Source organism: Phyllostomus discolor, chromosome 3 (genome assembly GCF_004126475.2).
Source record: "Phyllostomus discolor isolate MPI-MPIP mPhyDis1 chromosome 3, mPhyDis1.pri.v3, whole genome shotgun sequence".
Taxonomy (NCBI): domain Eukaryota; kingdom Metazoa; phylum Chordata; class Mammalia; order Chiroptera; family Phyllostomidae; genus Phyllostomus; species Phyllostomus discolor.
Genome location: NC_040905.2, coordinates 158,964,816 through 158,981,100, shown reverse-complemented (window position 1 = coordinate 158,981,100; position 16,285 = coordinate 158,964,816). Strand labels below are relative to the sequence as shown.

General features: G+C 37.6%; 1 protein-coding gene across 43 annotated transcripts in view; it reads right to left on the bottom strand.

The window, feature by feature from the left end:
- Window positions 1-430: 430 nt before the first annotated feature.
- Window positions 431-16,285, bottom strand: part of PTPRD (protein tyrosine phosphatase receptor type D) — a 1,502,332-nt gene continuing 1,486,477 nt past the window's right edge. For 30 of the 43 annotated variants that reach the window (XM_036021603.1, XM_036021605.1, XM_036021607.1 and 27 more), the window contains 7 exons: window positions 15,299-15,584; window positions 14,690-14,868; window positions 13,947-14,073; window positions 12,607-12,732; window positions 8,897-9,051; window positions 5,915-6,050; window positions 431-4,125 (listed from right to left, as the gene is read on the bottom strand). In XM_036021603.1, coding sequence (XP_035877496.1) covers window positions 4,057-4,125; window positions 5,915-6,050; window positions 8,897-9,051; window positions 12,607-12,732; window positions 13,947-14,073; window positions 14,690-14,868; window positions 15,299-15,584 — 1,078 coding nt within the window. In that variant the 3' untranslated portion in view covers window positions 431-4,056. The remainder of the gene's footprint in view (window positions 4,126-5,914; window positions 6,051-8,896; window positions 9,052-12,606; window positions 12,733-13,946; window positions 14,074-14,689; window positions 14,869-15,298; window positions 15,585-16,285) is intronic. The other 13 variants (XM_036021620.1, XM_036021617.1, XM_036021618.1 and 10 more) reach the window with 1 other exon arrangement.

The window sequence follows — 16,285 nt, the reverse complement described above, 5'->3', positions numbered from 1 at the left end:
GTTATGATCTCATTTGTTTACAGTGGCACCACTAATGCCTAGAACAGTTCTGACCCATTACTGGCATGCCACAATACTGAATGACTGAATAAACAATGCAAGCCATGCTTTTCTTAGCTATGTTCCCAAAGAGTTTAAGGGATTAATATTATGGAGTTATTTTTAGGCGCATGAGTGGTCAGTTGTTTCACAATGAAACCAAGACCTCTTTCTTTGCTGTGAGAACTTGGCCAGACTATTTCTCTGAGCCTCAGTTTGCTCACCAGGAAGAAGTGCTTACCTCAAGGCAGGTATTTGTAGATAGCCTCTTGGTAAGTGGAATTACTATTAGTACAAAGAGACTAACCAGGTAACTAGAGGAGAAGAGGGAATGTATGTATAGTCAGTTCAAAACCAAAGTGCTTGAGGGGACAAAAGCAAAGACCAGGGCTGCATAACACTGACATTTTTATTAGAATTCATCTGTAACAAATGGAACTTGTGTCAGCAAAGAACTGATTTTCATACAGACTTCTTTCGCCACCAATGTAACGAAGTAAGAAAATAAAAAGCACGCCTTTCATTCTGTAAAACATTTACGCGTACTACTGATTAGAGGTAATTGTATTTTTTAACAAGCCATTTTACAAGTTAATTTTTTAAAATTTTTCAGTCTATGCATCCAAAACGAGAGCAAAGAACACAACTGTTATTATCTTTGTGGACACTCCAAGCTTGGATGGCAAAGCCACGTAACGGATGGATAGGATGGATCTGTAGCCTTCTGATCTCTGCTGGAGTATCAGGGCACCCATAAACCCAAAGGAAACCAACACCCAAAAAGGAAAAAGAAAAAGTAAGTAAAAATAAAAAGGAGGGACTAAAACAAAGCAGAACCAAAAATAAACAGGAAAGGAAAAAAAGTCTGTACATTACTGCAGAATTTTTCCCCTTCCTGTTTCTACGCTGTGTTATTTACACACACACAAATGAATTTCTGAAGCAGTTCTTACAGATGGGTTCAAGTAATAACATTATTGGGTATAGAATCAATAGGGCAGTGCATAGTACAAAGGTATAGAAAGTGCAAAGTTCCCTAGAGGCCCTTCCCTCCCCTGGCTGTCCTCACCATTGTCTAACCATGCAAATCATTTTTTAAAAAGAGCTAAAATAAAGTTCTGTACAAATCACTTTTTATATATTTTGATTTTTTACCATTGTAACTAATTACAAAATTATACATAACTACACATACATAGGTAAATAATAGCACCGTACTGGTTATGATGATGAAAATAATTGGAAACTTGAGAGTTTATGGTAATGGTAGATAAAGATGTTTACCTGGGATAAGAAAACTAGAATGGTTTGTACAGAAAAGCACAGAGTGGAATGCACATCAATGACAGTAGGGAGTTAGTTCTCGGAACAGCTCCTGAACAGTGGGTATGTGGAAGAGTCGCCGCCTTGTTCATCTACAGTATGCATCCCATTCATTTTCTTCTTGTGATTGTTCTCCTCTTTCCTGTTGCCAAACAGGCAGTTTTTGTCTCAGGGAGAGAAACTGCTCATTGGACAATGGTTCTGGTGTGCAAATACACCATCTGATGCTGCATGTCCAACGTGGCATGTTGGCATAATGCAATGTCTGTCTAATGACCCCCGTTGTTTCACTAAATGAAAATTACAGCACTGCGTAATCTGGCACTTGGATAAGTCACCAAAGGATACAAAGTAAAGGAAAACAGACCCATGTAGTGCACATTCTTCTCTGGTTCTGATGTAGGTTAGAGAGTCTCATTCTGAGGTAGCCTTCTGGATACTTTTTTTTAAAAAGTATTATACATTTTTTCTTTTTTTTTTCTTTCTTTTTATTTTTAATACAAAAGTGCTCATATATGATGCTTGCAAGTGTTTGGTCTCTTGGATTTCATCTTGCTAGTGATGGGAAAACGTAGAAAACAAAAAATCCTTGTATGCCAGAACATCAATGGAACTAAAACAAAAATATTTATCATACCCATATCAAACTCTTTAAGAGTTCCTTGGACATTTTGAGGATTCTTGAAAATTATGTAAGATATGGCAAACTCATGCCATCGTCCATGGCTTCCTAGAGTAACAATAGTGGAAAGTTTGGGGGAGATATATATATATATATACATTTTTTAAATGTCCCCTTTTAGAAAAATCCTAATGGAATAGCAAATATCTTCCAAAGTTGTCAATGCTGTGTGTTACTAAAATAAGTTTGGTGCAGTTTCTGAATGTTCCAGAGCAGATTTGGAAGGGATTATAAATAAAACTAGTAGCTTTTCCTGATGTGACAATTATAGAAGGAAGAAGGGCCCTGATTATCCAAGTGCTTTGGGCTGGTACAATCACTAACATCCCCAACTTGGTTGAAAACTAGGAATGCATATTATTCAAAGAGTTTTTGTACATGTGGTAAACAGATAATGCTTTAATAGGAAGAGTAACATATATGAACAACTAATGGAAATACAAACCAAAAGCTAAAAAGAAATGCTATTAAAATAGGCATCAATTATAAGGCACTCTAAATGCAAAACTAAAAGCAAAAGAAAACGAAGAACAGCACTTCCCAGGAATGCTGTATGCCACAAAATGTTTCTGACCGAACAGAGTAACATGAGTTTGGCTTTGCCCCTGTTACATATCATTAATGCAAGTTTCATAGCACATACTATAGACGATATACGATTGAATACACTGTTTTTTAAACAACTTGATAGCTGATATATTACAACATTCTCCCCTCCTAAAGGGATATGCACTGACCTTTCCCACATGCACACCTCTTAGATATTTAATAATTTTTTATTGCACTAGAGTTGTTAGAAATATTGACTTTGTTGGAAGCCTGGCTAACAAAATGGTATTTGTGAATACGATTAGGTGGGTAAGTGGAGGGGGTGCTAGGTAGGAAATTAGGGGGTGAGGTTTGACAATCACTGATGTGCATTCCTCATTTCCCTTAAAAAATTAAAATTTTGTGATACTAAGAAGTACCAATGTAAAATTAATAACAAATTAAAAAAATGTTTATAATAAATTTTCTATCTTAAAAAAATACTAAATCATGGAAGAACTGAATGATAGCTATATCTATCATTTTGTGTGAACACACTGTCTATATATATACATAGACACCCCATAAAATACGGATATGTATGTATATATGTTAGCAGCAACTTTATACTTTGCGCCTCCCTGTTGATTCCAAAAACAAAACGAAGTTCTCTTTGATTATTTGGGGGAAAAAAAAGGGTACTTTCTTACCAACCGAAACTGAAGTGTAAAAGTAATATCTGATAAGACCAATACTGTAGATTGAGAGTATTGCACAAAAATGTGCAAATTTTCAAATTATTTGATATTTCTACAGCAAGATATTACAGATAACAGTTGTACAGCTTAAAAAAAAACTACAATTTCGAAATAAAAATCGAAGAGTTATGTAACCTTTTTAAAATTCACTTTATCGAATGATACATTTTGTTAAAAAAAAGTTTACACAGTTAAAAATGAAGCACAGGTAAGCAGTATCTTACAATACTAAAAAACTAAATCAAAGACTTTCTCTTTAAACGTTCCCCCCCTTTCCCCCTAAAATGTTGTTATGAGCAGTATGGTGGGAAGAGGTCATGTCGAAGCAGTTTGTTTGGCCGTGAGCAGCCACACCAGCACACCTCTCCCGCTGAACCGCAGCTCTCGGCATTTCCCCTCATACCTAGCGAGCAATCCCGAACAAGATGCTGGTTCTTTGTTGTGATTTCTTCTTCCCTTTATTTTGAATCTTTGAGGCATCTGTAAATAAAATCCTCCAGATACCTCATCAGTCAGGATTCTCTTTATTATTTTCAGATTAGATTATTAAACTGTGATTTCTTGGTCCACCTGGAAGAGTTTGTTTTTAGTTTGTGTGTAATAGTCCCACTAAGTGGTTGTTACCTAGAAGTTAAGAAGGACTTCTCAAGTGCCCTGTATGGCTCAGAAGAGACTCCATGGGTATTGAAGGGCCTGCTGTAAAAATCCAGGACGGGTCAGGGGTTTCTACGTTGCATAGTGATCGAAGCTGCCCAGGTACTCCAGTGAGGCTCGATAGCAGAACTGATACTGGTCCTGTGCAAGAAAGAGAAGAGGCTGTGAGCACATTTTAGCAGAAAAATGGAAATCAATGTCAGAAAACAAAGTTGCATCATGATGGGGACAAAAATCACTACTTTTGTCAGTCAATTCAATCCAATGACCAATCACTTTTAGTGAGCCAAGAACGATCAGCTACAGGGTGTGTTTATTAACTTCACTAATCAATTGGCCTAAAATAGTCTCCTAATACCAAGTAGTGACAGCTCAAGTGTGAACCATTCTCCGAGTTGTATCAAATAATCACCACCAACCACACATGCAAGCTCCTTGCATGCCGCAGTCCTCTTTTACAATTATCTACTCATTTGTGATAATGTAGTTAATTCTCAGTTTGTGTATTTGAGAGAAGCTGATGCAGACACACACTGTCCTGAGAAAAATTTAGATGCGTTTATCTTTTGGGCTAGTGTCAACAGAATTAAAAAAACAAAACAAAACACAACCAACCTTACTGAGAGTAGGCCTTGCTGCCTCCAATCAGAATTACCCATCATCATTTCTGATGTTCTTGTGTAAGTGAGGGAGGCAGCCAAAAGGTGTCTGGTGGGGAACGTTAAGCATACAAAGCCATTTATTTAGAGCTCTGAATTTTAAGATTTTCAGCCCTTGAAAATGGCAACACAAGACTGGCTGCCCACATAAAAAAATCCCTGTGCCATTTGACCTAATTTAGTATGCTTGCCAGCTGTCTGTCCTAAGAAGGCCCACTCTAAAATAACACGGTATGAAATGTGTCCTTTTTCCAGACAGGGAAGAACACTGTCATATTGGAATATGTTGGGGCATTGTTGGAGAGATGGAAAAATTATAATTTACAGAGGAGAAAGGATGAGAAAAAGTAGGATTTTCCTCATAAAAGAAACTTATTTTCAGTAGCCAATGGGGCTGAAAGTAGATAGTTTCTATTTTGCTTAAATGTGCATTTTTCTACAATAAAAATGGTAATGCAAAATAAATGGAGTTTGCTTTCTTATCTTGTCACAGTAAGTTGCTTGGCTAAGTGTTAAGGCTTTTGAAACGTCCAATTTCCCTCTGTCACCCCCAACACCCATTAAGTTTGTCGAGCTGACATAATGTTTTGAGTATCGCAAGCCAAATGCTTGCACTGTTTTGAAATTAAAGTCTGAAAGATATTGTGAGTAACGAATTTAGGAACACATAAATTCTAGAATTTGTTGGCCTTTTGTAAAACAGAAACACAGTCTATCACTCATATTATCCTTAGAAATGATTAGTCAATGAGCCAGACTGGCTAAATCGTGAACGTATATTATTCTGAGAAACACGAGAGTTTCCATATTAATTATTGGACTAGAAAACGGGGGAGGGTGGGGTAATTTCTCTAGGGCATACCCAGGATCCAAATATTTAAAATAACCATTAGTAAAAAATGAAATATAGAGTAGTTAATATGCAACACCTTGGTATACAGGAAGAAAATGATGTAAAATGGGCTGAGAATCTATTATAAACCAGGCATTGTGATTTTGATATATGTATTTACATAAATATGTGTAACTTTTATAGGCCAAAAATGATTAGTGACAATGTAATATGGTTCAATCTAATATGTAATCTCATATAACTCTCAAAACAACTCTAAGCCACTGACACTGTCACTGCCATTCAAAGAGGAGATTTAACCATTTGATGCTTTTCCTGTAATGTTTCCCTGTATTTGCCTCTGGTATTGAGAGTCCCTGGACTCTAGGGGGTCCTGGCTAATAAAATCTGTTGTTTGGCTCATAAGGATTTTTCTCACCTCCGTCTGTACCATGGCTGGTCGTTGTGTTCTTAACATTTTGACCGTCTGGAAGATATCTACAACCCCTTCATATCTCATTCTTTCCAAAACAATGCTGAGTGTTATGAAGACGCCAGTTCTTCCCACGCCCGCACTGTGGCACAAACAAAGACACCGTTACTGGATGAGATGCTCAGAGTCACAGCGACAATTTCTTGTAAGTGGATCTGTGTTCACCAGCTTTCATAATACATCATGCTTTTGCACAGCAATATTCTGAAAAAATGTGGTGGCAGGGTCACAAAATGGTTACTCCCGGGAGGACGTGTTGTGGTAGCATGTGAGAATGAATGTGGAGTAATTAGGATTAAGTCTTATAAAGCAAAATGACTTTTCAACTGGGATCATATGCCTTTTTGGAAAAAATCAAAAAAACACATTGTAAAATAAAAGGAAGAGTAAGTAATTACAGATTTCCACTCTTCATGCAGATCCTGAAATTGTAAACCTTGTCTGCTTCATATTCTAAAAATATTAGAATATGAGGCGAGATAAACAGCGCTGTCAAGTTTTATAGTGTGTTAGTTACTTCACACAGTCACTTAAAATCTGTTCAGGATGTCCCATCGCCTAGACGTATACATAAATAAGGTGTATAAATGATTCAAATTTATATATTTCTGATATGAGAAAAGAAATATTTTAACAGGGTATTTTTGTGATGGGATCATAATTCAGTCTTCAAGAAGTTTCTATGAATATCTTCCATGTATGGATTGTGTAAGGCATGTATTTTTCTGTTTAATAGGGGTCTATAACCTAAAAGGGAAAAACTGGTTAGGAGCCATTTAGCTATACAGTTATCTATCATAGTTAAATGTTCAGGAGCTAAAATATCAGGATTATTTTTAGTACATTAGCAAGGTTTTGCATTTCTGTTTTCTTTATTGTTTTAAGATAATTTCAGATTCTTCAATGTAGTAAGAGAAGAAAATTAATTCATAGCTTTTGTGTTCTTAAGAAGTTGGAAAGTATCTGGAGGTTTAGGTAATGAGGAGAACAGTGAATAATCTGAAAGATCCCTACATTTCTGGATCCTAATTAAACAGCCTGAGTAATGCTTGGGTACAGGCTGTAGAAAATGGATGGATTCATTTACTTAGGAATGTAGCTGACAGGCATATAAATAGTGTGTCCCTTTATAAGCTGGGTTTTCTAAAGAGTCCTAACAAATGTTAACTGAGGCTTTAAAATCCATGGGCAGTCTTTACAAAATAGCTGAGAGTGTCCAGGGGCTTTTAAGGCTCTCTGCTAAGATGGAGTAGATGACCTTGAAGGTCCCTTTCAACCTTGAAAGTCTGTCTTAATCCTGAGAGGCTATGATTTATGATCTTTTTGTTGAATGGTCTAGGTACTCTAGAGTCTTACTTATCTTGATTTAATTGTTCAAATGTAACAAAAATAGAGATTTTTTTGGCTTTCTCCCAGATGCTTTCAGGAAAATAACATATATTGGTCTTATGACTTCTGAATTATTAACTTCATCATGTTAGTTTAATAAGCTATAAATAAAAGAAGTGGTATTTTTAGGATAATCCCAGATAAGAGAAAATAACTGGAAGTCTTTAATATATACATGGTATATAAGTAATATGAGTAATATGTCATAGCATTTATACTATCAGTATGTTTAAAGTATTTAGTGGAGACAAAAGCAATGGGAAGTCTCTCACACACATTCTTATAAACATATGGGAATGGCTAAAGTTAAAAATATGTATCATATATATTCTTTCCTTTGTATTGGAAAAGTTTGAATTAGTATTTGGGCAAATTATGTGGAAAATTAAGGGGGATGTCCAGGTGATTTGAGGCCAATATATACTATTCACTTTGTCTGAAGGCAGGTCCACGTGCCGTTCCCTACGTGCTCTCTGGTTGTCTAGAGCAAAGGATTTTGAATAACTCAACCAAAACAAATATTTTTAAATATGGTCTATTTATCACATACTACATAAAGTCTGGGAAACAGGGTGCTAGGAAAGATCTCAGAGCTCAGCTGAGAAAACTGAGGTTCAGAGACATTTTCCTGGAGCCACAGACCTATGCTGTGGTAGAAGGGGAGCTAGAACGCAGATGGTTTAGAGCCCGAGTCTAATATTTCTTCTGTCTTGAGACCCTGGGAATGAGAGTTTTTCGTTTCTTGAAGCAAAATCAATTTTTAAATAAATTCTCTCAAGATTTTGACTATAAAGAAATCAGAAATTGAGACTTCAAAAGTTGCTGGAATCCTAAAGTATATTTGTTCAAATAAAAATAGGTGAATTCCCTTTGCTGGAAAGTTTTTGCACAGAAACTTCCAAAATACTAAATTTATGGTGAGTGATCATTCTGAACCATTCACTTTCTATTTCTATTAACTTCAATGATATTGTGTGGAAACTATTAAAATAATTAACTTTAAGGTGCTTCATTTTCTGAGATAGCCACAATTTTCAAACAAATTACAATTTTAACTGAGGTACCATTCTAATCCCTTACTGACTGGCAAGAATTAGTACTGTCATTAAGGCTTGAAAACTATTTATGGTTTTCCCAAGATGACAAACACTGGAGCAAGATATCCACCGAGAGTTATCAGTGTAACAACACTGTGAATGTGAAACAAGTAAGGAGTGATTAACTGAACAATTATGATGAGGGGATGTACCAATCACTCCTGGTAAGGTGAAACAGCTCACAGAAACTCAGTTTGGTTCGCTGTTACAAGAGGTAAAATTGGGGATAAAAATCTTCCTCTGGTTATTTTCCTTTTAGGGAAGGAAAGAGAAATGAGTCCTTACTCTAGGCTTTAGAATACATTTTTGAGAATAAAGTTGCAATTCTGCAGATTCACTCCAAGAACTTTGTATCAACAATAAATAGGCAAAATACATATTTTCATAGTTACCATCACATTAATCAGAAATGGAACCTCATCATTCCTGATTCTTAACTCACCTGCAATGTACTGAAATGGGTCCATCTTGGCCAAACTGCTCTTTTGTTTTATGGACTTGGCCGATGAAGTCAATAAATCCCTCTCCAGACTTGGGCACGCCTTGCTCCGGCCAGTCAGTGAACTGGAACTGCCTCACTGTTCGGGACTGGCCGTCCTTCAGGGAGAATGCCATACCCAGCCGCCGAGGAGGACGCCAAGAGGAGTTGGCCAGTGCACAGGCCACAATAGCAAGCATGATCATTTTTCCAAAAAGAAAAACCAAAAAAAGGGGGGAAAGTTAGCAGCATACTTAACTAGAAACTTGGTTACACTTGGGTGTCTTATCTGCTCTGAACACTGTCTCCATTCACATATATTTACATTGCAAATTTGTTTGCTCTCTCAACGCCCAGTTGCAAACCTCACACGGTAAAGAGCCAGCTAGTTCCTATATCATCACATGTTTGAGACCCAAACCTTGCCTTCAGAACCAAGGGGAAATCTATACACTCTATTTCAAAAATTTCAGGACCCAGAAACTTTTTAATATCGAAAAGAGCATCCAGGCATGTCATCTAGAACACAGCATTTGCTATTGACACAACTTCACATCTGCTATGCTTGCTCATTTCTGTCATTGTCAAGTGACAAAGGGACACCGAAAAGATCTGACACAAATTAGGTAGCCGCTGCTAACCTGCATGGCCCACACGTGTCAGAGGCACACAGTGTGCAGACAATGGCAGGATACACAAATGTGCCATGTGACTGGCTGTGCCGTGGAGTAGGAAGTAAGGCATGCCTCAAGTAGATCAAAGAGATTATTTGCAAATAAACGCTCCATTCTCAAAAAGGACTCTTCCTGGCTGATGGCAGGAATTAAGGCGTCTATGGGGGGGTTTGACTCAGACAGATCTAAAGACAGAAAGAAAACAAGCCAGATGCAAAAGAAGACTTTCTTTTCTACAGTGATTAGGCAAAATTGCTTTGACTTAAAGTATAAACTGTTTGAAAAGAAAATACGAAGGCATTTCTGATTCCTCCTGGAATTTTACAGCATTTTTGTAAACACAACAAAAGCAGAAGGAGCCTTCTGCTTACAGAAGCAGGAAGAACAACATGCCTTTTACCTTTGTACCCAAAATCAACAGAGAGAGAATCCAAACTGTAAGCTTAGAGGACAGGTCCCACTTGAAGAAGACCTGTTCTCAATTAAGGCCTTAAGTTGTTCCCCCTTTTCACTTTTGTATCACCTCTTCCCCAATTCAAGTTCTTTTGGATACTGGTTAGTACGTTCCCATGATTCTGGGTAAGTATGAGGGGCACTCTGAAAATAAACCCGGGATTTATTTATCAAAAATTGTGTATTTTTTCTTACATGTTTAAACTTTAGTCACCTTCAAAGTACTCCCCATTTAAGGCAATACATCCATTGAGACTTTTTTCCACTGCTCAAAATAGTTTTTGAACTTGTTGATTTTTATGCCTTTTAAGTGCTTCTGCTTTTTTTTTGTTTCTTCTCCTCCACATTGGCAAAATATTTCTTTTTGAGGACTTTTTTCATCAGGGAAACAACAAAAGCGCTCAGGGTAAGATCGGGTGAACAGGGAGGGTGGGGCATGGGGGTTATGCTGTTTTTTGGTCAAAAACTACTGAACACTCAGCATGGTGTGGACAGGTTCACTCGTAAATCACCCACTGAAATGGCAAACACATTGAAAGATGAAAAAAAAAATCACAGAAGCTGAATGCAGCCTCTCACAACAATGCCAGCTGGTACACTGATATAGATGGGTTCCCAGAACACTCACCTATCTGGGGAAGCCTGTACTATAAGAGACCCACCCTCCAGAAGATAATTCTGATTTTTGGGGGGTTCCCCCCTCATATAGAGTCTCAGTCTTTCTCACTCATTCATACTGAGAAAAGGGGATGGCTCAACTCAAGATGCGCAGACATTAACCAACCTGGTGGTTTCTACTGGAACAGGGCATATTTCTGACTGGCATCATTTGAAAATGGATATAAAACAGGAAGATCACATCAACTTTGTGAGAACACTGATGAATATGGAAATAAATGCTTGGCCCCATAACAAACTTGGTTACCATGGAAGCATGATTTACTTCCCTCTGTTTCTGGAAAAGGTTTGAAAGGCACAGGAAGGGAAGCCAGAGGCTAATGCAGATTTGTCCTCTGAATGTCCTGGGGATTTCATTTCTGACCACAGTTGCTTTTACAGCAAGAAGAGGTCTTTAGCATAAACCTTACTCTTTGGAGGAGAGACCATCTGACTCCATTTATAGGGTACCTATTTAACATCGTATTCTCAGGTGCCAACCTGCTTTCTAAGCTGAGAAGCTGAGATTAGAAACACACTAGAAGCACAAACAGCAAATGTTATGGCAGCTAGAAAAATTATTCAATCACAGGGAGCCTTTAAAAGAAAGAAACACATGAACAAGTTTCTGCTTCACTGTTTCTTTGCGTATTGTGATCAGGTTTAGTTTGAACAAGTGAGGAGTGGTAAAGCAGGTGTCTCTGGCATTTACTGAGCCTGGCAACCACTCTTTATCATTAGAAATGGTTGCTGAGTTTGCTTAGAATGCAAGGAACATTTTCACTCACATACCTTGCTTCAAATTCTGAAAGGGTGTTATTATTTTTTAAAGCATGGGGTGGGTCACCAAGGCATTCTTACGTCGACAACTCAAAAAAGAGACCTAGGAACTGCATGGCTGCCTTGTGTACACTCCCTTTCAGAGTAGTTAAGACTTCAGATTTTCTGCCATTAACAGGTCTGTCACCTGGGCCAAGCAGCCTGCTAACCAATTTCTATTTCACTTTAGGTCAACAGCCAGGGCTTCAGCTTTGGGGATTAGCAGAAGATTTCTAAATATAAGGACTGGTTGAGAAAGTAGCTTTCTAGAAAGAACAATGGATCAAGTAAATAGCTTTACAGTGGAGTTCGACTCGACCCACCCACTGTGACAGCTCCAAAGACAAAGCAGGGTTTTGAACCGACTCCCCTCCCTCCTATGATGTATTTGTAATCATAGTTTGAGAGTGGCTGAAGGCAAAGATATTAAAGTTTATGCACAGACGTCTTAACATCAGAGCTGAACCTTGGACTCAGCAATCTAGACAAGAAATACAGAATGAAAATTAGCCAACAAGGGTCGTAGGTGCACCGCTCTCACAGACAGACAGATTAGCACACCGAGGAATGAACCACACAGCAATCAAATTAGAATGTGCAAAGCTTGTCAGATTCTTCTAAAAAAAAAATGCCATTTGCTCTGCAGTTTTAAAATCATACCAAATTAACCTCCAAGCTCACGTGACCTCAAGGGCTTTGCAAAACAACAACATATTTACAGCCTCAAGTAATGAAGAAGTCAAGAAAGTTCCAAAGAGAATGAACCCAGAAGGTGAAGGTAAGCACAGCCAACCAATCGGTAAATGCTTCCCAGCACACAGGCACGCACCAAATGCAAATCCCAGAGTTTAGCTACCAGATGTTACATTTGAAAAGAGGCCAAACTGGGTTTGTGAGAACATTTGCCAGAGAGAAGAAAAGTTAGTCTTACCTTAAAAAAAAGTCCTCCAGGATGAGTGATTTCTTTTCACTTTGGGAATATGGTCACTGGCAAATGTTTCTCCCAGAGAGGCATTTTAGATAGAGGCCTTTTCACCTAACAGTTAAGAGCATAAGACTGTGCCAACTTACCCTGGCATCTGTGACCTTGAATTCTCTTAGGATATACTGAGGCATGTTGTACTCAGCCATGGGATCTACAACAAAGTACTGGTATCTTGCAGATCGTTCTGCTGGCCAGTATTGGTGACATTTCTCCTGAAAGGAGAGAACATTAGTGTTAACTACACAAAAATGCAAATAGTTATGTCTGTCATCTAGTTGTCTATATATTTCTTTCTCTCATTAACACAAGTTCAAAATTCAAGCCCAGTCCAATTGCATGTGACTCATTTTTTTTTGTTTTTTGAAATATATAAGTTTCCTGATACAGAAATTCTGTGGTTCAAATTCTTGCCCATAGAATCAAGTACGGTACTTGGAATGTATTAGGAGCTAATACACATCCATGGAGTGGAATACTTGGATAGGGTAAGCACTTTCACACCTGCGAGTTATCCAGATAATTACACCAGCCTTGGACATAATGCTGGTCATGCCAATCATGCATTGCACCACCTTAGACTTGTACCACTGTGGTTTGGAATGAAGAGAACCATCAAGTGTGAATGCAGAAAGAAACCTCTGAATTGACCTGGTCCAATCTCCCATATCAGCTGAGGAAACCGGAGTCCAGGCAGTTTTAATGACTTTGCTAAGTCAATGACCAAATCAGAATACTCAAGTCAGTTTCCTAGTTATTTTTTTTCTTTTTTCTCTCTGTAGGCCCTAAAAGCTGGGTTTTAGATACATCTCTACCATTTAATTTATACCAAGGAAAGAGAGAGACAATATCACAAGCAAATACGGCAAAGTGCTTGCTTGCATCTACTGAATTTAAGTGGGAAGTCCTTATGTGTCTCGAACACTATTTCGTGTATATTTTCAGAATAATCATTTTTTAAAAGTAGATCTGAGATTACCTCAGAAAAACTATGTAACTTTCCAATACTTTATTCAGTGGTGGGTGGATGGTGAGCAAGTAAGAATTTGCCTCAGGGAAGAAAGGAAGTTAGTTATGTTCCTTCCTACAGAGAGATGATGGCAATTTGCTCAAGAACCTCCAGCTTGTCCAGAGTGAAAGGAAATACGAATATGTCAAGAGTCAGGGTATAAGTTAAACAGGGGTATCTTTTTACTTATGTGTCTCTGTGACTGTATTTCACTGAAAACAGAATACTAGATCTTTCTTCAAAATATACACATGAAAGACCTTGATGTAGCTTTGTAAGTTAAAAACCAACCCAGAGTAATGAGTAGCCCAAATGTTTCTGGAGTACTCTGAATTTCAAAGAAACGGCACTGGCATGTCAGTGACTAAAATGAAAATCTCATTTCTCCACTAAGTAAACATCTTATGTGGAGACACTCACCCTGCCCATCTCACGCAGCTTGGTGAGCATCACAACGATGGTGGAATTGTGTTCCCAGAGCATCCGCCAGAAGTCTTCAGTGGTCTCTGCCAAGGGCCCCTGAGTAGCGATGTAGGCTTTCTGTTGTCTGGATTACAGAGAACGAAAAGAGCATGTTAAAGAAATCAGAGAATGTTCAAAGGTTCACATTTGCTATGTAAACATCAAACCCAGTAATACAAAATGAAAATATATTATTAATGTAATTGCCATACATTTTCCTTAAGATTATGTAATCAAATAAGAATACTTAATGCCTTTTGGGGACTTTGCAAAAGCAATTGCTTTGGTAATATTATGATATATATCTATATCATTATTATTTAAATTTTAGTGCAATGCTAATACTCAATTTCACGTGTCATACAAATAGTTTAAGAAACAGTTGTGCAGTGTCATTTTGAAGATATGACTCTTACATAATTTATTAAATTTATGAAATGTGGTGCAGAAGAGTTTTCTTATTAACTCCTTCCACATCCAAATGGCTTCTGAAAGAAGAGGGCAGGAGGCCAGATTAAATACTCCATGAGTGCTTTCTCTTACCCCTATTCAAAATAATAAAGAACACATACCAAGGGACTGAATGCTGACCTATGCAGGAAGAAAATGCTTTGAATGGAGATAAAATTCATGCTGGATATGAAACTAGGGCACATGTAAATGTCAAGGCTTTGGATTGTCAGGGGAACCAAAGTATATACCTGTATCCATCAATAAAACTGGCATTGATGTAATCAGATCCTTCTACTCCTCGGATAGGCTGCAGGCATACCCTTGTGGATTCATATGGCATAATATTAACAAGGCGATTTTTGAATTTATTACACGGAAGATTGGCACTGATGAATCTTGAGGTGTGAGCTTTAGAGCTGGCTAGACGCTGTTGAACAGATAAAAGAAAAAATCCAACAAAGATAATTTTAGCCTATGGTTTGAATGCAACACACCCAAGATTTCCTCTTTAGACATAAAGCCTTTGTTTACTTTAAAGCAAATGACTCTTCAAACTGTGCTGCTTTTCACTTCTACCTAATGGACTCCATATAGCCTACTGAATTTTTAAATATGTTCCAAGAGTATGATCTCTCAGTTTAAATTAGGGTACACAGAGCCCAAGGTCTTATTAGGAATCATGGAATAGAAAAGGAAAAGAAGAAGCGAGTGTTTATTCTAGTCAGACACCTGAGGCAAAGGCCAAGTGAAATCTTGTAACTTGACAAATTTGGAAGGTTACGAAAGTGAAGCCACTACTCAAAGACAATCCCAGCATGACTTGCTCCTGAATTACCACATCACATCCAATATCATACCTTAAATTCGAGTTCCATTCCTGTGACATTCTCTCCTGTTTCTATTTGTGTCAGCTTCTGAATGTAGGCATACAAGTTTCTAGCTGGCACTTCGGTATTTCCACAAGTCACTGCTTCTAGCAATGCATCGTGGATAAAGATGTATTGGTCTTCTGTTTGAACCATATAATTCCTCTGGGCTCTCATTAAAGTTACATGGCCATAAATATCTACAGTTTTTTCATGCTTTATTCTCTCTAACATGGCATCTATTACAATGAAACAACCTGTCCGGCCAACTCCCGCACTACAAGAAAAACAAAGAGAAAAGTGTAAATAAGTCTACCAGGAAACTAACATATAATAAAATCATTTTCACTATTCTTATTAAGTAGGTTTTATTCTCATTGTACTCATATACCTATTGTGATAGTTCTGAGGCACTCTAAGGGCAAAAGTATTGTCAAGTCTCCACAATATTGTTCCCAATATAGTGGGTAGGGAACAATATACCAAATGAAATTAGTTTGGTTTCAACACATAAAAATATTCAGTCCATAATTACTATACTATTTGATCCCATAACACAAATGACATTATTTTAAAACCATTATGAGAAACAAACACAAACATTTAGGCTGTTTATATTAGAAAATATTTTTAGACCTGGCTGGTATGGCTCAGTGGATTGAGTGCTGGCCTGCAGACCAAAGACTCGATGGTTCGATTCTGAGTCAGGGCACATGCCTGGGTTGGGGGCCGGGTCCCCAGTTGGGTGCGTGAGAGAGGCAACCACACACTGATGTTTCTCTCCCTCTCTTTCTCCCTCCCTTCCTCTAAGGATAAATAATTAAAATCTTGGAAAAAAAGAAAATATTTTTAAATGATCAAGATCTAACTAGGTTATATATTTTTCTCAAAACACCTCAGTCTATTTTAGTTCAATTTACAAACAAAAACAAAAACAAAAACAAAAAACTAGTAAGTCACTCAACTTGAAATATTTCA